This window comes from Poecilia mexicana, unplaced genomic scaffold (assembly GCF_051168715.1).
Source record: "Poecilia mexicana isolate PSO_F unplaced genomic scaffold, ASM5116871v1 scaffold_2, whole genome shotgun sequence".
Taxonomy (NCBI): domain Eukaryota; kingdom Metazoa; phylum Chordata; class Actinopteri; order Cyprinodontiformes; family Poeciliidae; genus Poecilia; species Poecilia mexicana.
The window spans coordinates 50,682,147-50,702,414 of NW_028263371.1; the positions used below are offsets into that span (position 1 = coordinate 50,682,147).

Consider the following 20,268-nt stretch of genomic DNA (forward strand, 5'->3'; position numbering starts at 1 on the left):
AGTTGGAGTCACGTCATTATAAATATCCCATCTAGTTGGTGTTTGGTCCTCCACCTGTTTGCTGTAATTTGTTTAGGACTGAAGGATTGAAGTACATAGAGGCAATTTATCCACAATAATATTATTCATCCCAGGTTCCCTGCAAACAAACGCCCTAATATATCCACCGTAATTTATTACCAATATGCTTAACAAGTGTGCTTGTATTAGAGCTAGATTTATTAACTCCAGGTGGTGATATTAAAAGACCATCAGTGATAAAGAATATAGTAGGAAATAACCTTTTACTCATTCAGAGGAAAAACGGTCCTCCCCCCAAACATCTTGCCCCTTAGGCCAAAATCGTCAGCCCAACAAAAGCAACGTTCACTTAAAGTCAGTAATAGGGACTTCAAAATAAGCAGGAAGAAGACAGTCAGGATTATTCAACATTTTTTCTTGCTGAACTGATTTTTACTGTCAGGTTTTATCATTTTAAAACACAAAGTTTTTGTTGTATTAAGGATGATGATCACAGTGTTTTGATTGACTGCTGTTCTCTACAAATCTCAAATCTTTTGAAGAACTGTAACAACCAATAAATGTCAGCCACTTGTCAGGGAACTTGGCTAAGAAAAAGCCTTTGTATAATTTATCTTCACAAATATCTAAGTGCTACTGAGACTTTATCTGTTGCTGCATATTTTAATTTTTTTATGCATTGTAATACATACCAATGAGCCCCTCTTAGCTACTGTCTTCAAATTCATCACAAACTCTGCCAGCAGACAGAAAAACGGGCACTTTACAGATGTTTTTCTGCAGGATAATAATCCAAAGACATGATTCTGATTCATCCTAAGGGGAATTCATGTCAGGAGCGATGCCGGTGCGTTTCGTAAATTAATATGCATCAGCTGGCACCTTCAACCCACATTAGACGCACCAATCTGAAGCATGCACAGACACTGCAGATTATTGGACCCCAGCCTTGGATAGTTTAATTAGATATGCTTGGATCAGATGCAAATGCGACAGGCAGGAAAAGGAACGCTAGCAGCGTCAACAGTTGGTTGTTTGACAAAAAAGTGATAGGGGGGTGTTTTTTGATGAGAATCTGACTCCACTGACCACAGAAAACCTGCAGTCTGATCTGAAGAAAAAGGAACCCAAGATGGGACATAAACATTGGATGATCTTGACCAGACTTGTTCAAACTTCTTGCCCCTTAGGCCAAAATCGTCAGCCCAACAAAATATTATATTTCAAAACTGAAATCACCAAAAATGTTGTAATTTTCTGTTGTTAACCTACTCAACAATAAACTAAGCATGAACTAATCTAGTTAAAAAACATAAAGAAATCCGATTTTAGATTGTAGATCCATCTTCAAAAATGTTTTTTTCACTCTTTTCTTATTAAATAAAAACCGATTGAAGAAACTGAAAAAAAAAATATTTCTTCTATTCTCAGCAACAAAAACAGAATGGTCCCTGGGCTCACTTTCATCACCTTTGATCTAAACAGACGGTAAAATTTTAAAGAAGACGATGACGTCATACTACTGAAACAAATATGATCATTTTAAGGGTTTCCCACATTTTAACTTCTGGTACTAGATATGAGCTCTTGATTTCACTTTAAAACACATGCTTACTTATGCCATTGCATAACATTTTTAACTGTTCAACAATCTAGAGACTTTTCTCTTGCAAATCCAAACTTCTCATTCAATTATCAAGTTTGCTAAACTTCTGAAACCCAGCTCTATGTGTGCAAACACAGAGAAAAAACTTGTTCTCATAGAGACCGATTCTGTATTTCAGAGAGCCATCATTAATGTTGACAGAGAAAGTAAAGTTTAGAAGAGAAATGTGGCATGAGAAGAGTAATTTAATCGCCAGGCAGGAGCAAAGCTGTTGGAAATGGTGTGCTCCACATGTATATAAACTGAAAGACTATATTTAATACCATATTCAGCTCAAAGTCTAATAAATGAGCAATTCGGGGCAAGATAGGAATCAGTGCTCCAAAGAAAACTGCAGAAAATGTTCTTTTTTTCATCTTGCAGACCTTTCATCTTTTTTTTTTTTTTTTAGAGTAGAGCAGCGCATCAATATGCAGAAATCTGTAGGCGAGGGGACATGAAATTGGCACTGGATGTTTCATCAATGATTAAGAACAAATTACTTTTAAAAAGATCATTGTTGGATCTTTTTAAAAGAAAAGTCCAACAATGAAAAGTCAAAGCAAAGTAGTTGGATGCTTCAAAACCTGACAGCAAATTTCTAGCTATAAACAAATACACTGTCTGCACAAGAAGTCCTAATTTTAAGAGGTTTTAGATTTCAAAGGTTATTTTTAAGATCTTAATGTATAATATTACTTTGAGAAAAACTGAAGATTTTTGATCACTTCTGATTTCTTAGTGTTTTAAAACTCTTGCCATATTCATTTAATTTCTGTGTTTATTATTGTTGGAAAGGTGTTGCTATTTTTTTCATTTGTTTATATTTTGTTTCTTCTTTTCCTTATGCATTTGGATCTATTTAGTCTCTTCCGTGTTGCTTTGTAGTTTTTGTGTCTAGTTCAGCTTCCTCTGTTCTCCTGCTCAGCACTTTCCTCTCCTAGCTGTTCCACATTCCCCTGATTAACTCACCTTCATTTAATGTCATTCTCCACCCTTTCCTTTGTAAATAAGATCTTTCTTTTTCACTGTTTGCCTCTGCTACTCTGTGCATCATTTCCTGTTTTTATCATTCACCCTTCACTCACGCCAAGTCGCTGTCAGTACTTTCTCCCTGCTTCAACCACACATTACATGACAAAAACAAAATAGTATGTCATTTTCCTCTAGCAGAGCAGAGAAAAATTGACCGCTTGCCTGCAAGGTCAGACTATAATCACAGCCTTTACACCTTGTTTGTATTAGAAAGAGAACACTGGTGCAGGATTTCTCCCCATTTTCAGTCAAAATACAGATTTATTCCTGATTATTTTCACTTTCTATCTCTCTGTGTTCCTCCTCTCCTTTGTTAAGCTGCAGACATAATGTTGTAAAGTGGTTTATTCAACTGACAATCCATTCCAGGGTAATGTTGGCCCTCAGATCCCAATTTGACAGCTGCGTGCCATCAGTGATCACAATCTGAACAGAACGCGGTTCACAGCGTGATGTTCAGCCGTTAACTCATTAATGAATCACCATGCAGACTCTGCCCACATACGCACTGAGTGCTCAGTCCCAAGTTGAGATTTTAAACACTGTTTAAAATCCTTTTTTTAAAAGACTAGCTGAACAAGAATGCTTTTTCTACCGCTGGCACCGCATGACAATGAGTGTAAAGAGATGCATCCTCGTTAAATTAGGACTTGTTCACAGCAGAAACAGAGTACCATGGTGATGGGAAAAGGAAGAGTATCATAAATGTTTTAGTAGCAGTAAATAGGGCTTTACATAGGACTGTAATCCTGCTGCACTGTCAGCACCACGGACAGATCCTTTAGCTTCGGGGCTCCTTAAAATGCAGCAGAAAGGGTGACAGTGGAATAAACATTGTGATGAGTCACTTCATGTCACTTCAGAGGGTCTGTATGTGGCAAACTTATTTCATGAGTGGATTTCTTTCTTAATTTTTTATGCCAGTTGTTTGGTGTAATAATAAGAATGTAATTTGAGACAGCATTAACAGTGGTTTGAGGTTCATGTGTGGGATTTTATATAAAATATATGCAAAGACAGCTTGTCCTGCATAGCAATTTGCAGTATAGCAAAAATTAGCATATTCTCCCCATAGGTATGAATGTTTTATTACTTTGGGGCTTTTAATTGTGTGAACCATGTAAGATCTGTTGGACTTCAACCCCTCCTTCCATTTTTGTGCAATTTCAAGCATTCAATTTTTCAGCTATTCTGCTACCTCTATAAAACATTGGTGTACAAGCTAACATCATCTTAAACTCTAAGGTTAGCTAAAATGCTGTCATTAGCTTGTGGGCTATCATTATGCTAACTAAAATTGGCTCTCTCCATTCAGTATGCTAAACGTAGCTATTATTTCAAAAATGCTAATTAGCATAGCTATGAGGTTAATGCTAGCGTGGGGGCTATCACTAGCATGTTGATACTATCAGTAGCATGTGGGTTATCACCAGCATATTTACTCACATTGACTCCATTTAGTATTTAAATATTATCTTTTCTATAAACATTTGCTAAAATGCTAATTATAGCTTAAACGTCAGTCTGCTAGTAGCATGTTGGCCTACTAGCATGTCAGCTACGTCCTTGCTGCAGTCACCTATTATACCACAAATCCCTCCAGTGAATTTGGAACAGCTTTTAATGCTTCAACAACCTGGTGGTAGTAGAAACATATGGGGGAAAATCTCAAATGATTTAGTGTTTTAATATCTTTCTCTGTTTCACAAAAATCACCACTGGGAAATTATGATTTTTGGCTTTGAATGCTGCTTTTTGCACACCTTTTTGCTAACAAATGTCTTAAAAACCCCACACCATTCACACTACACCGATAATTTATACAGCAAAATGTAGGTTTTCTTGTTTATGTTTGACTAGTACATATGTTTCCCCCAGTAAAATCCTCTCAAACCACACAAAAGCCACATCCGGATGGCCGTTGGGATGCAGTAGAATGTATTTGTTTCATAAGCTTTGTTCTGCTGTAGAGAAATGGCCATACCAATAAGATGGACTGAAAATAAAAAGCTGATTGTTGTGGCATTGACTATCTGTTTGTCTGAGAGACAAACAGCAGTGCTCTTACTGGAAGCATTTCCAACAGAAAATCATTTGTGTTTTGCTTCTTAACCAGGTGGAGAAAACTTGAGAAGTAATGAAATTCGGCCATGCAGGTGAGGGCTTGATTATAATGGTAAGAGCAGAGCATTTCACAGACTGAGGAGAAACTTTTACTCTACCCACAGTCTGAATGCAATTTGTGCAACTCTCTTATATGCAAATAATTTGCTGAGAATGTTTCGAATATCAGCAGACACCAACAACTAAAACAAGTCCTTGCAGAAACATTGCTGTGTCTCATGCCTTGGAAAATAGCTGATCCCAGTGTCTGTCATGATTACCTACGCTACTACAGGAAAGCTTAGTCAACCTAAAAAAAGTAAAATGTATTATTAAAGAAAGACTAAAGTATGAGTTTCATCTTTAATGAAAAGGGAGCCACATGTGTGTTGAAAACACAAGCTGATTGCCTTACTACTAGTACACATGTAATGATCTTAAAATGTTAACAGTATTATCTAAATTGGTTTGGCCTATTGGAATAGAACAAAATGGCATCATTAGTTGCCTAAATCAAAAGATAAAAGAATTAATCTGTAATTAATGTCTGTGTCAAGTGGCAGCAGGTGTTTGTTGGTATTTAATTGGAGCCTTTATCCTCAGGTGATAACAACTGCACAGAGTGAACAAGCTATTTTCAGATACAGTGCTTCCCTATTCTGGACCACTGTTTTTCTGTTCAAAACAAACTTTTAGAACAATTGTTGGATATTTTGTCAGTTCTGAAGGCTACTAGTGTCATGAAAAGTGTGCAAGTCAGCAGCTGCAGTTGTATTTTACTCCATTGTGTGCTGATTTGACAGTACAGTGCATGATTCGACCCTGAAAAAAATGAATTAAGGCATTCATGGCTAGATTAAAATAATCCAAATGATTTATGATTAATTGTAAAATTGCTTTGCATGAACTGCTTAACTTCTAATGCGTTTTAGGTGAATTTATGCAGAGTAACATTTTGACACTTCAGCTAATATTGTTGGATCCAATTAATGCCTTGATGAGGGTTTAGATTTGGGATGAAGTATAATCATGACTACTTTCTGCACCTCTTGACAACCTAGCTGTGTGCATCTGTCAAGTTTCTGGTTGTCCTGCAGTCACCTGGTGTACCACAAATAGAAAACAGATTCCTTCAAAAGGAACAGCTGTAAGAACATTGTGCACAAGAGGATGTGCGTAGAAGCAACTGGGAAACGAAAAGAGTTTACCACTTTCTTAACCGCTGAACATAAAAAATACGAGTAGATGAAAAGTGTCAGAGAAAACTAAACAGAGATCTGCCAGCGAGTCTGGAGGCTTTGGCTTGCCAAAAAATATCTGGAAATAAATGTGGTGAACTTCTTCTCGGGATTTTAGAATACAAACTGAAGACAACATTTGTGGTGTAAAGTTAGAAAAAAGCTAAACGAGACAGCTGGAATGAAAGAACGTCTTGCAGTCAGCTGTAAGCTTCTCTTTATTTATGCAGGCTACAAATCTGGTGGATTCCAAAATTCCCATTTGCATTTGGAAGCTGTTGCTGTAGAACCCAAGCTTGATTTGCAAGAGAAACAGCTGCTACAAAGAACATCCATCTGAAACACTAAGAGTGGCCAAATTAACACCCACACTCTAATAATGAAGTCTGATAGCAGAACAGAGAAAACAGATTTTTTCCTATTGAAAAGAATAAAGGTGGAGACAAAAAACAAATCAAACCACAACATTTGATCTGGAACAATCGTCTAAGGAGTGAAACCAGGACAAGATTGTGGTAGAATGTGGAAGAAGTTATAGTGAAGGCTTAACACAGCTCATGATCTAAAGTGTCAGAAACACACGAGGCAGTGATGGAAAGGACACTCATTACGTCCAGTGGCACCGGGTCACAGGCTTTTATAGACTGAAGCAGCTGGATAACTCCTGAGGCGGACAGGGATTCACTTTCTGCTTAGATTCAGCCACAGAGATTGGGCAGTGCTTCACAGTATCATGAAAAGTGCTCCGAAACGTGGACCCAAAGCCGTCCAGCTGCATTTAGCGATAAACATGCAGGATTTTCTACAATGACCACAGGAAACTCAAGACCTCAGCTACAAATTCACTAAAAACAGAGTAGGAGACAAAACCTTTTTTGTACATCTAATAATCACTCAAGTCTACAAAATGGTTTCATTGTAAAGTACCCACATTTTGAAGTGATAAAGTATATTATTTTTGCATTCAGTTTTAAAATTCATTGAATGATATAAGTCATCATTAACTTCCTGCTGATGGCTTCAAGCTGTGGTCATCAACTGGGACAAGAAAGGTCGTCACAGTTAATGGATGTATGGAAGGAGTTAAATAGAAGGTAATCCTGGAAGAAAAAGTCAAAGGCAGGAGTGAAGGTTCACCATCCAGAAGGAAAATGACTCTAAACATCTTCTAAATCTCCAGTAAAATGGTTTAGATAAGAAATGCAAACAATTAACTGATTTTGATTCATGGTTTGCAGGATTAAAATGAGTTCCAGTGATTAACTAATAACTTAGACCTTCTTTTAGTATTGTAGTTTTGCTGTCATCCAATAGAGGGCACAGCTGGTCATCTTGAAGCAAGCCAGTTGATACAGGAATAAAGATGGCAGGGCCATGTCAGAATGGAAAGGGGAAATGGCCCAAAAAGAGTTCGATGCGAGACACTAGTTTGAAATAGAAATACTCGACAAGCTCCATAAGTGTCACGGCTTGACTGAAGTTGAAATTGTTAAAATATATCAATATGCTTCTTTTTTAAAAATTTAACTCTTTATATTATGGAAAGACGGTCAAATCTCTAGTCAAGCAAAAACTTAGATTTTTAAGAGAGTAGCCGCTTATCAATTAATCAATAAGCTCAATCAACTTTAAATACATCATTAACTCATTAATTGATAACTTGTATCCGTAGCTTAGATGAAAGTATAGTCATGTGTTAGGATGGCCTAGTCAAAGTTCAAACCTAAATCTAATTGAGGATGAGTTGTGAATCAGTTTTACTGAATTTGAGCTACCTTGGAAAGAAGAATGGGAAATATAATTTCAGTTTCAGATGGGCAAAGCTGGTGGACATAAAGTATTTACTCAGGGTGGTTGTATGTAAATATATGCAGTAAATGACAAAATTACGAGGTTTGTGGACATCATGTGATAAAATGTGAAAAATTTGGTATCTGTGCAATATATTATACATACCATGAAGGCAAACCACGGTTTGCATAAATAATGTATCCCTGTTGCTGCTCTTGGGATAGTTTTGGATGGGACTGAAAAACAGCTTACAAGTTGAAGAGATATTACAGAGGTCTAAATTCAGTTTTTCTTTGGGGGCATCAGAGATGCGCGCTTCCTTATTGAGGTAAAACCGATGGAGAGAGAGGAGCCTCCACCACACATCACATGGTGACTTGCAGGAGCAGCAGTCAGGTTGGATGTAGTGGGCGCTCCGTGGGGAAAATGCCCACCACACCATGAAGTGATTCATGACACATGGAAATGTGCTGCCACCTGAAAGTGGAGCTCATTTATTCCAGCTCCTGTTCTGCATGAGGCTCACTGGTCGCCACATCGGCGGGTTAACGGGGACCTCCGGAGCCAGCCCACGTCCAGCGGGGTCTCTTCCTCTGCAGAGGCAGCAGTCACAGGGTCCTGGACGCTCTGCAGGAGCGGGGGGTTATTTCTGGGAGTCCTTCTGCGTGTGCCAGGAGCGAAGTGGGGATTTTAGGATTTGATGAATCCACCTGCCGCGGCTCGGGTTTTCAAACGGAACTTCAGGCGAAACTTTGCAATGATGTGAAGATTTTATCCAAGGATGCGCCGACATCACGGAGGATTCAGTTGAACACGCGTTTTAACAATGTTTTTGAAAGCCCGACGAGCTGTGAACTTTATTTTGTGGATCTTTAACTTTGTAATTTATTGGACTTGGGTTGAAGCACAGGTAAGAAACTGTCTGGTAAATGCCTCTGTTTTTCTTGAGCTATGGTAAAACCCTGTTTATATCTAAACAGCTTCATGGAAAATAGTCTTTATATTTAAAAAAATACAAGCAATGAGTCATCGGAATAAATAGTCTTCCCTCACAGCTGCGCCTGTATGGAGCTCTGAAACTGTCAAAATAAAGAAGAACTGGCATTAAAAATAGATACACAGCTAAGACAGGGCAGCAAAGAGATTAATTTAAACATTTGGAGTGACTTTATTCTGTAAAATAATATGGCGTACAAAAATTAAAGTTAAAAATGTTAACATAAATGATTCAACAACTTTCTTAAATGTCAGTTTTTTTAGTCATTATCCATTTGTTTTTCTTTAAAATATTTTTCACACAATGTTAATATTTTTTTCAGTATTTTATTCAGTATCGTTTCACATTTGTCTTCCTCATTTTTTGTACTTCTGTGGTGGACTAAAACCACTGAAATCAAGAAAAAAGACAGAGGCACTAAAATCTACTGCAGAAGATATAATAAGCTATTCAAATTGTATTATGTATGAAATATGACATACATTTTTTCCCTAATTATTTGACATTTGATTTTGTATCTTATTTATTACACGCATGCTTTTACATACATTTATTTATGGAATTTTTTCCCCAGTTATTTAAGCATTTTTTCCTTTTTTCAGCTTTTTGTTAACTGATAGATTTATGGCATATCCTTCATAGATGCCATATAAAAAACAACTGTTGGACTTCATTTTGACAGTCATTTTTAATGAGAACTTTGATACACATCTGCTAATCTTTAAAGCATCTTTTCACATTTTTACATAGTCTTCTACGTTTAACAAAAGCAAAACCCACTACCTATATTCGGAATCACAATATTTTGCTGCTATTTGTAAATTAAGCAATTACCTCAGAAAATCCAGCTCCAGCTCATCTTACATTCTGCAAATGTAGGCTGTATATGGTAAAGCAACATATTCCTGCTTTTCCAGCTAAATGGTAACTGGAGCTCAACCTTAAAAGAGTCTGAAGCCAAGTGCTTCTCTGAGGTACAGAGATAGCAGACACTGTCAGGTTGATTTATTTGGACACTGGTAGCAATGAGATCAACAGGAAAAAAAAAACTCTCAGGACATTTGATGAATGGAAATTAGGCAAAATGGTGACACATGATGACATGTGAATCACTGGATTTTCTGCTGTATTAGTCACTGCCAAGAGAGCTATTGGAGAGGTTCAAAGTGGTTCTTTTAATCTGCAAATTGGTTGTCACTGTTTTTGCATAGGCCTTTTTGTTCTAAATCCTTTCATAATGAATGAAAACAATGCTCCTAAATATTACAGCAACGTTACATCAGGAGATATTGTCACTAAACAAATGTCAAATTGGTTAATAACTGAATAAAGGTCAAAATCAATACATTTTGACAGTCATTTTTAATGAGAACTTAATGAGAACTAAATAAATAGAGGAAACTCAATTTTAATCCAATAAACTTTGGAAAAGAGCATAAATGTATAACTTTTGGTTTTGCTTAATGGCAGAGAAAGGAATCAGTAGGATAACTTTTTGATTCCTACATGAATCACATGGATATAAAACTTTATTTTATGTTTGACTTTTATTTCAGATAAATATACACAATATACACATGTACACTCTGTTTTTTAAACCTGCTAATGATGATTTCTGTTGATCCAAATTCCACTGTTTTCTATTTTTCTACTTTTTAAATTTGTTGAAAAGGTATATGTGTCTTGATATTGAAATGTATTTCCTCTAATGAAATGATTTCAAAAACTGACCAGTTTCTTTCTTTGTTTCACTCAAAATCCATAGATAGAGTAAAATTGGTGTGCACACCTAAAAGCATAGTTGCACACCTCAAATTAGAGAAATGCACTATACCACAGGAGACAGAGACTAATTTTAAGTAGTCAGATATGGCTATGATGTAAAATCTAATTTTCTTTAAGTTGTTTCTGATATGTGAAGGTAACGTAGTGTCTTGATTGTTTTGGATTCTAAATATATAATACTGAAATATATAATACTCTCTTTTAAATTGCCCACTGAAAACTGGGTATAGATATACTTACTAATAAAGAACTTTTGAGTGGTACTCAACAACAAAACTCAGTTATAAAACCCTGGTTGACGCCATTAATCACCTTTTGTATGTAGGTGGGGTTTGCACACTAGTTAAACAGTCAGGCCATATTGGCGTACATATTTCCCCTCTAACTGATTGTACATTATATATTTGTTTGTCTGCATAGATTAGAAAGTTTGCTTACCAGCAGATGATCTCTGGCATTCTATAATTATTTTTTGCTCATTTACGTTCTCAGTGATTGATTAATTAATATACTTGGATTTCTCAGGCAAATCTTCTCTAACCTTGCCTCCGCCAGATAGAAAATATTCACAGCTTCATCACCCTGGTCTTCCTCAGTCTGATTCCTACAGGTTGAGCCCACAGATTTAAACACATGGAAATCATTTTATGAAAAGAAATCAGAAAACAAAGCAAATAGCTGAATAATTCACTGAAACCAAAAAGAGAGAGAGAAATGTAGCACAAATTGGAAGAAAAAAAAAGTCAGGGCTGTAAATAAGAAACGATCTACTCTACAGAAAAACATGTTGCAGTCACGCTGTGGGTCTGCTTTGCTGACTCTGCTCCTGTAGGCACTGAATGCATGAAAGGCTTGTTGAAATCAATGGATTATGGACAGCAGAAAAACAAAAAGGTTTAAGAGTTAAGATGCTTTCTGAATGGTTTTCTGAGGTGTGTCAGCGTCATAATTAGATTTAAACTTCTGAATGTCACTTCCATTTTGCACCGTTTCCATTATGTGGCTTTTTAGAAGTGTATTGTTCAAACTTTAACTTTCCAGTTATTATGTTGTAACACCCAAAGCAGTCAGAGGAATGGTATGAATACTGTTACAGTTACTGTTATAGTTTTCATACCAGTGAAACTCGAACATGTTTCTCCCCAATATAAACATAAAGTTTACTGTATTTTGTTGGGAATTGATGTGACAGACCAACATAAAGTGGTGCAGAATTATGATGTGGAAATAAAATAATGTGTCTAAAAACTGTGGCATTTGACTAAATGCCTAAAAGCTGAGACTAAATTTAGCTAGAACAGGGCCAACCATCCATCTCGTGGATCTTTTGGTGAACATCTCAAAATTTCCGTCACACATTGTCGAGATTGCAGAGAACTCTAACAGGGAGGAAAGCCAAACTGCATACCTCCTCTCAGATTGTGTGTTTCCTACCCACATTTGGCAAATTCTTTACTTTTACCTCAAATACTTATGTGAGAATTTGCGTTGTGTTGCCTCGCCTAAAGTCCATCTCTTGCTGTGTTTAAATTAATTTACAGTGTCCCTCTCCTCATCTTTGGGGAATTAACCTCCAGGATAAATGTTGTGTTTACAGGCAATTTAGGTTTTAAAACCAAATAGTTATTTCCCCAAATCTCCCTCAGAGGAACTTCATCCACATACAGCATGGCAGAGCTTTTTGCGCTTATGCTTTTCATCTCTGTTTGAAGCTGTCATGTTTTTTTTTTCAGGAAATGACTCCTGATGTGTTTTTGTTCCTTTTACTTCCCCCCCTCTACCTTTTTGGAGACCTTCCCAGCATGGCGGTGTAGAGCCATGGTGATAAAGCAGCAAATATTAGTTTGTGTTCAGCTCTCTGGTACCTATCGGGAGCTTTTGTCGGTGGAACACCGCTTGAAAAGGAACTAAACTCCTGTGCAGTTTGTTTGGCTTTCTGAAGTTGGCTTGTAGGATGCGGATTTATAGTTGAAGATAACTGCAGCATGAAAATAATTATTAGATGGAAAGAAAGAGCCTTTTGGAAGCTGTTAATATATAAATAATACCTACACCATGCAAGTTGCACATATTGGAGATGTTTATGCCACTTGATGCTTTTAAGCTCATTTAAGTATGATCTATAGTGCAGCGTATTCTGGGGATAAACAGCAACCAAAACAAATGCGCTAGTGGGAGAAAAGGAGAACTTCTACAACCACTAAAATTTGATGCCACTTCACTTTTATTTTCATTTGGTGAAGAAGCAAGTTGTGCTCGTGTGACGTTTCTGTCAGTAGTTCTTGGTGCAGCGCCACCACAGGCAAGGAGGGGAACCGATTATTTAAAGGTTTTTGAATCGTTTGACACAATGGTAAATGGACTGAACTTGTATAGCGCTTTTCCAATCATTTTGACCACTCAAAGCGCTTTACACTAGAGTCACATTCACCCATTCGCACACACAAACGCTCACACATTTATACACCGATACGCAGATCGGTAGGCAATTTGGGGTTAAGTGCCTTGCCCAGGGGCACATTGGCATGTGGCAGGAGGAAGCTGGCATCAAACCTACAACCTTCTGATCACAAGACGACTACTCTACCCACAGAGCCACAGTATGCAAATGAACCACACCAGCTGAAAAGCTAGCAAATGTTTCAATTTGGTCCCTCCCCAAAGCTTTAAAGTAGTTTGAAATATTTAATTACACAAGTTTCAAGTGTTTTGATCAAGATAATTAAATAGTTTATGAGCACTGAGTTTGATGAATAGTTAATATTAACATGCTCTGAACTGCATCAGTAGGCCAAGCCTTAGAAACTGTTCAAGATTAATTGATCTTCTGAGGTTTAAACAAACATAGTTTACGTCTGCATGGCAGTCGTGTCTGAGGAGACCCTCCTGCTACATGGCAAACACCAAGAACAATAATGAGACCAAAGGGAGTGATGGGCTTAGCTTTGCCACATTTGCTGCTTCTAATTTCAGAAATCATTGAACCATTAATTGTGCTTTAGTTAAACATTACAGACAACTTTCTGTTATTATAGGAAATTACTGAAGAGTAATCGAAAGAACTGAGAAACGGTGACGCTTCATTCCAGGTCCTAAGCATCGTAGCAATGGTGCAGGAAACTATCAGAAGCATTAAGGCATGCTTGATCTACTTCATTTTCCACGGGTCTGTAATCTTGATTTAGCCCAGTTGTGATGTGACTTTCCAAGACATCCTGACAGGTGCTGAGAGCGGATGGATCAATAATGGCTTTCTTAAGATGTGCAGTATAAAGCTGAAAACCTTAGGCAGAAGAAAATTAGGACAGTTTAAACAATTAACATGCCTCTGTATTACTGCAGAATGTGAAGATTTCGATAAGATAAAACTTCCTCATCTGTTCATGAGCTGGGATTCTTTTAAACACAGGTCTTGTACGAAGAGAAAGACTTGACACTACATAGACATGATTTCCAGGATTTTATCAGTGAAGTAGTCTTCACTTCTAGGGTTTAAACAGCTAAATGACATGGGTTTTACTTCAAGTGTACAAATATCCATCCATACATCCAGAGTATTATGTAATTTCTACATGAAAAAGGTGTAAGAATCATGAACATGACATTTTTCTTCCCCTTATTGGAAGTCAGGTTGCAGGTGTAAGAGCTCAAAGCAAAGGTTTATGTATCCCTCTCCCCACTTACACTCTCCAGCTCATCATGGGTTATCCTAAGGTGTTCTCAGGGTCCCGCTGGGACTCCTCAAAGGGGTTGTGACAGGGAAACAGCAGGTGTCCAGAAGGCATCCTTAACAGAACCATCTGAATTAACTCCCCCAATCTGTATCAAATCTTCTGGGTGATGGAGTTCCTCACCTTTTCTCCAAGGCAAAAATGTTTCTGTCTGTTGAGACATTCTGAGTTTAATTTGCTGCTGTGCTAAGATCATTGTTCTACATTATAACCCAAGTGTTTATAATGTTTTTTTTTTTTTTAGCACAAAATCATTCTTAGATAATGAGATCTGGTCAGTTCTGCTTTCATAATGAGCAAATGTGACCACATGTGCTGGAACTCTGTTTGGGTTGCTAGGTTTCCTGGGGTTGCTAGGTAACGGCGCAGTGCCTGCTGATCTGTGATCAGCATTCGGGAAGTTTTTGGAATAGGTCAAACATTAACTTACTGGAAAAAACTGGCTAGGTGTTCTTTTTTTGTTGTTCTTTTATTTTTAAGTGCTAGTGTTGTCAAAATTAAAGAGCTTCATAATGCGTCACATGTTCAAAAAGACAGTCTTTGGTAGTTGAAGATCACTTAAAAATGTACATTAAGGACTTCAAGAGGTTCTCAGTGAAGGATTGTAACCTCTGCAGCAGATAAATCATTCAGTTTTGTACCAAGTGAAATTACTGGAAAAACTGAGATGACACTTTGGGGCTGACATTTATGGTCCCTGGCAGGGAATATTAAGCCCTGGCATGCATCCTGTTTTTGAAAATTAGCCATCAGTTTGACATTTTGGTGTCACAACTAAAATAAACCTCTCAATTCCACATAAAAGTCAAGACAGTGGTTTTTGTCAGGACAGACTACTTTATCTTTTATTATCATTTTCATTATGGAACGATGGCAATTTGGTGTGAATATCTTATTAACATCAACATCTGCTGCAGCCACATAAACACAATCAATAGAAAGATAATTTCACCTTAAAAAGCTTTCTACCTGTTTTGATTCAGTTGTTGGTGACCTCTATCCTCATCAGCACCCCTGGAAAAGATGCATGTACATTTTTATTTTATCGCAAGAGCATGATCTGTCATTGGCAGCATAAAAAGTAAATTAGACAGCGACTGGAATTTATTCCATGAGGTGCTGAAAACCTAAAAGTTTTTTTTAGACAACAAATTGCAGAACATCTAATATCGTAATCTCCATGTTTTCTTGTTAAGAAACAAGGAGCTATATATATATATATATATATATATATATATATATATAAACCTAAAAGTTTTTTTTAGACAACAAATTTCAGAACATCTAATATCGTAATCTCCATGTTTTCTTAAGAAACAAGGAGCTGTATGTATGTATGTATATATATATATATATATATATATATATATATATATATATATATATATATATATATATATATATATATATATATATATATATATATATATATATATATATACATATACATATACATGGAGGCTTCCACCCCAATGGAAGCTACTAACCATGCATGGAGGGTTCCACCCCAAATCCAGCACCCTGAGACTGTACACAAGCCGTAAGGAAGGAGGCAGAGGACTAGTGAGTGTGAGAGCCACTGTCCAGGATGAAACATCCAAGATCCATAAATACATCAAGGACAAAGCCTCAACGGATGATGTGCTCAGCGAATGTCTCAGGCAATGGGGAACAGAGGACGAGGTGCTGGAGGAACCATCATGGGAAGACAAGCCCCTACATGGGATGTACCACCGACAAATAACTGAAGTGGCTGATATCAGGAAATCCTACCAATGGCTGGAGAAAGCTGGACTCAAGGACAGCACGGAAGCCCTCATCCTGGCCGCCCAGGAACAGGCCCTAAACACCAGAGCAATAGAGGCTCAGATCTACCACACCAGACAAGACCCAAGGTGTAGGTTGTGCAAGGAGGCCTCTGAGACAGTCCAGCACATAACAGCAGGGTGCAAGATGCTGGCAGGGAAAGCATACATGGAACGACATAACCAAGTGGCGGGCATAGTGTACAGGAACATCTGTGCCGAATATGGACTGGAAGCCCCGAGGTCAAAGTGGGGAACACCCCCAAAGGTGGTGGAGAATGACCGAGCTAAGATCCTGTGGGACTTCCAGATCCAGACAGACAAGATGGTAATGGCGAACCAACCGGACATTGTGGTGGTGGATAAAGAACAGAGGAAAGCCGTTGTGGTGGATGTAGCAATACCAAGTGACCACAACATCAGGAAGAAGGAGCATGAGAAACTGGAGAAATACCAGGGCCTCAGAGAGGAACTGGAGAAGGCCTGGAAGGTGAAGACCACAGTGGTGCCTGTGGTCATCGGGGCCCTCAGGGCAGTCACCCCCAAACTGGAGCAGTGGCTCAAACAGATTCCAGGAACAACATCAGACATCTCAGTCCAGAAATGTGCAGTTCTAGGCACAGCCAAGATACTACGCAGAACCCTCAAGATCCCAGGCCTCTGGTAGAGGACCCGAGCTCAGAGGATGAAAGAGACCACCCGCGGAGGGTGAGAGGGGAATTTATATATATATATATATATATATATATATATGTATATATATATAAAGGTGTGCAGCTAATTTTTGAATAGAATTAAAAATTTTTTGAATAGAAGCGTGAGTTATTTCGTTAGTAAAATCCAACATGCAACATTGTTAACATACTGAATGTGGTTCTTCTAAACCAAATGATCATCAATTAAAAAACCCAGATATTTTAAAGTAGACACTAACCCTATTGGTTTTGTATTCCAGATTTTCTCCCTTAGTGTAATCACAATAAAAACCTTTTGTTCTTGCTAGATTTAAAACAAGTTGCAGTTGAGAAAGTTGTTATCAAATCCCTTCATCAAATAGGTCATGTAAAGACTTAAAGCTTTCAGCGGGAGTTAGTGCTGAACAGTATATAATAATGTCATGTAAACCAACTTAACATGGAAGCTGCAAAAACTCTGAAACTAAGCTAGTTCATGTTACACTACACCTACACACTTTGTGGAGAATGCATGTATTTATTGTAGAACAATTCAAGCAAAGTTTTACTAGTTTATGTGTTAAATAAGAGTCAACCAGAGGTAAGCTGTTAGCTCAAACTCTCTTCTTCACTTATTTACAGTTACTCTTAAGATGTTGGCAACCTCGACTGGAGCTCTGTTTGCTAAGCAAATTATACCTTATGGAAACTGACAATAGTATAGCCCAAACAATAAGTTTCATCCAAAAAGTTGTGAACCAGCTCTGTAAAAGAAATATGACTCCTGTTTTAGTTATTGTGTTTCTAAGTGTCAGATTATAAAAAATGTAAACACCTTGCAACCAATAAAGTCCATTTATCTTTTGTCTTTTTTCACTGTAGTCTCAACATGCTAAATCCACATTAATGATGAAAATCAATACATTTAATTCTTGTACTTGTCAGCGTGTTTTAACTTATCCATTAAGTTCATTTAATGCTCATGCACTGCAGCAATACTCCTACTGAAAAAGACAACATTTAGCTTTCACTGCTGGCATACAATAGAGATACTGGACTCCATTACATCCTATGGAACTGTAGTGCAGTTCTATACTTAATGCTGTCATGCTTCTATATAATTTATCAGAAATACAATTTAATGTTGACAATATTTTACAGTTATTTTCACTACTTGATACTTTCCTACCCACTTGCTTGATTTAAAAACAGTTTGCTGGTTGAAAATAGTGATGGAAAGTAAATGGTAAAAGATAAATTATTTTAGCAGATCAGTGTCAAGGAGTTTTAGTGTCTCTGCAATCATTAAGCTTGAATAATTCATCTGGCATTGCATGCAATGCAATAAATTCAGCCACGCAAACAATTGTGAGAAACTGATACTCATTTCTGACAGCAGAATATGGATGTGCATACTGTAGGTAATAAGCGCTTAAATGTGTTCTGAATACTAAGCAGCATTAGAGTAATATTACTGCATAAAGTAGCTAAATTATAACATTTTCTAGAACTGGACATGTTCTCAGAGGTAAAGATCATGATTTTTGTTAAAAATGAGAACTGTACTACTTTCTGATCTCTGTGCTCTTTTCTCAGTTTACAACATCTGCCCAAAGCAGATGCTGGATGTCCAGTTGTCCCAAATGTTATTAAAATTTTATGCAATGCTTCCAGTTTATTTACATATTATATTGACATGGGGTCAGAGAGCTGATCTTTGCGTTTGTGCTTTACAGATGGGGTTCGACAGTCCTCTGTCTGCACAGGAGCAGATGTTCATCCTGTATGAAGTCAAAATGCGGTGCTATCAGAACCTGTCCAGTATGGAACCAGCAACCACAGGTACAAACACCAATCCATAAGTCTGCACAGTTTTATTCATCTGGATTCATTCTAACAACATTTGTATGAAGCGAGTTGTCATAAATGAATTCATGAATCAGTCAGTTTACCTTTCAGGCTCTCTATTTGCCTGAACATAATTAAACTTTTTCTTCAGTTTTTCAGCTACACAAGCTGCATTTTTTCTGTAGAATATTTCAACTATGCTGAGATTGAAGCATTACTTTCCTATTTTCTCTATTTAGCATCATCCATTTATTCCCTCAGTTGTGGCCACTTTCCCAGCTCTTGTCCAGCTTTCCCCACAACAGGATGCTGCGACAATAGCGATTCACAGCGGGTTTAATGGGTCTGGGCAACATGTGGCTTTTATTGTGCTGGACATAAGCTCATCTAATCATCATTCATTTAATTTAGCATCCTGTCTGAAAAAATGGCTCCAATCAGAGCTGTAATTTTATTTTTTATTAAGTCTGTCGCTGTGAAGAAAATTTTATTGTTTTAATTGTTACCTGAACTTGATTTTTTTTTAACAAGCCACAAAAATTATGGAAATCCTCAAGTCTTTATATTTTTCTAACTGGATAAAAAGAACTTAAATTATCCAGGAAAACATTCCAGGCTGCAGTGATAAGTGGATATGGATCAGTGGATGTTTTTTTTAAATTAATTTCATTAATGACCAGATAGATAAAAGTGTGACTTCTGTGTCTTCTCGCTGCAGATGAGGTGTGCCCTCCAGACTGGGACGGTCTTATTTGTTGGCCTCATGGCTCACCTGGGCAGATTATGAAGGTTCCCTGCCCAGCTTACATCTATGACTTCAATCACAAAGGTTAACAATCTTTCTCTTCTGTACCATCACCAGCAATGAATGTGAAACGCTGAAGGCAATGATAAATTCAGAACCCTCTCTTTGCTGATATTCGGTAATGCAACCACTTTTAAGCCCGACACTTTGTGCTAAAGTACCTCCTGAAATCTAAAAAGCAAATTTTGAAAAGATCCAGGGGTCTTGGATAAGATGAATGTTTTGTTCTTTTTGTTATTTAATGGGTTTATCTACAAAAGGAAAGAAAACACTTAGCACAAAATTGCATTAAACCTAAAAAATTGGATTCCATAAAAGTCTTTTGAAGACATTTATGCAGCTTTTCTGTCATGCTGTGTGTGATAAAACATAGTGCTGGAATGACAAAAAAAAATCCACTATTTAATTAGACAATAAATTACAATAAAGTGAAAAAGTATGCTCTCCCATTAAGATTTATCTTTCTTTGGCTGATTGTCACACTTAGATGTTTCAGATCATTAAAATAATATTAGATAAATATACCTTCGACAAACACAAGAAAGGATCTTTTTAAAACACATTTTCCGATATAAAGGAGAAAATTGTATCCATAACAGTGATGAAATCATGAGAAAAAACCCCTGTAAGGGTTTAATTTTTCATCATAGCACAAACAAATATGCTGCATAATTTCATATTAACCAACTCTGAATCTGCATCTGCACTAGGGGAGGAGTTATTGTGTAAAATTGACTTTTTAAGCTTTATATCATCAAAACATCTTAATGTGTTGCTTTATTTCTTTGAT

The 20,268-nt window shown here is 37.1% G+C and overlaps 1 protein-coding gene across 1 annotated transcript in view; it reads left to right on the forward strand.

Moving 5' to 3' along the window:
- The first annotated feature begins 8,205 nt into the window (after positions 1-8,205).
- pth2ra (parathyroid hormone 2 receptor a) overlaps positions 8,206-20,268 on the forward strand; it is a 54,397-nt gene continuing 42,334 nt past the window's right edge. The window contains exons 1-3 of the mRNA XM_088002305.1: positions 8,206-8,743; positions 18,562-18,667; positions 19,392-19,502. Of these exons, the coding sequence (XP_087858431.1) occupies positions 8,660-8,743; positions 18,562-18,667; positions 19,392-19,502 (301 nt within the window). The 5' untranslated portion in view covers positions 8,206-8,659. The remainder of the gene's footprint in view (positions 8,744-18,561; positions 18,668-19,391; positions 19,503-20,268) is intronic.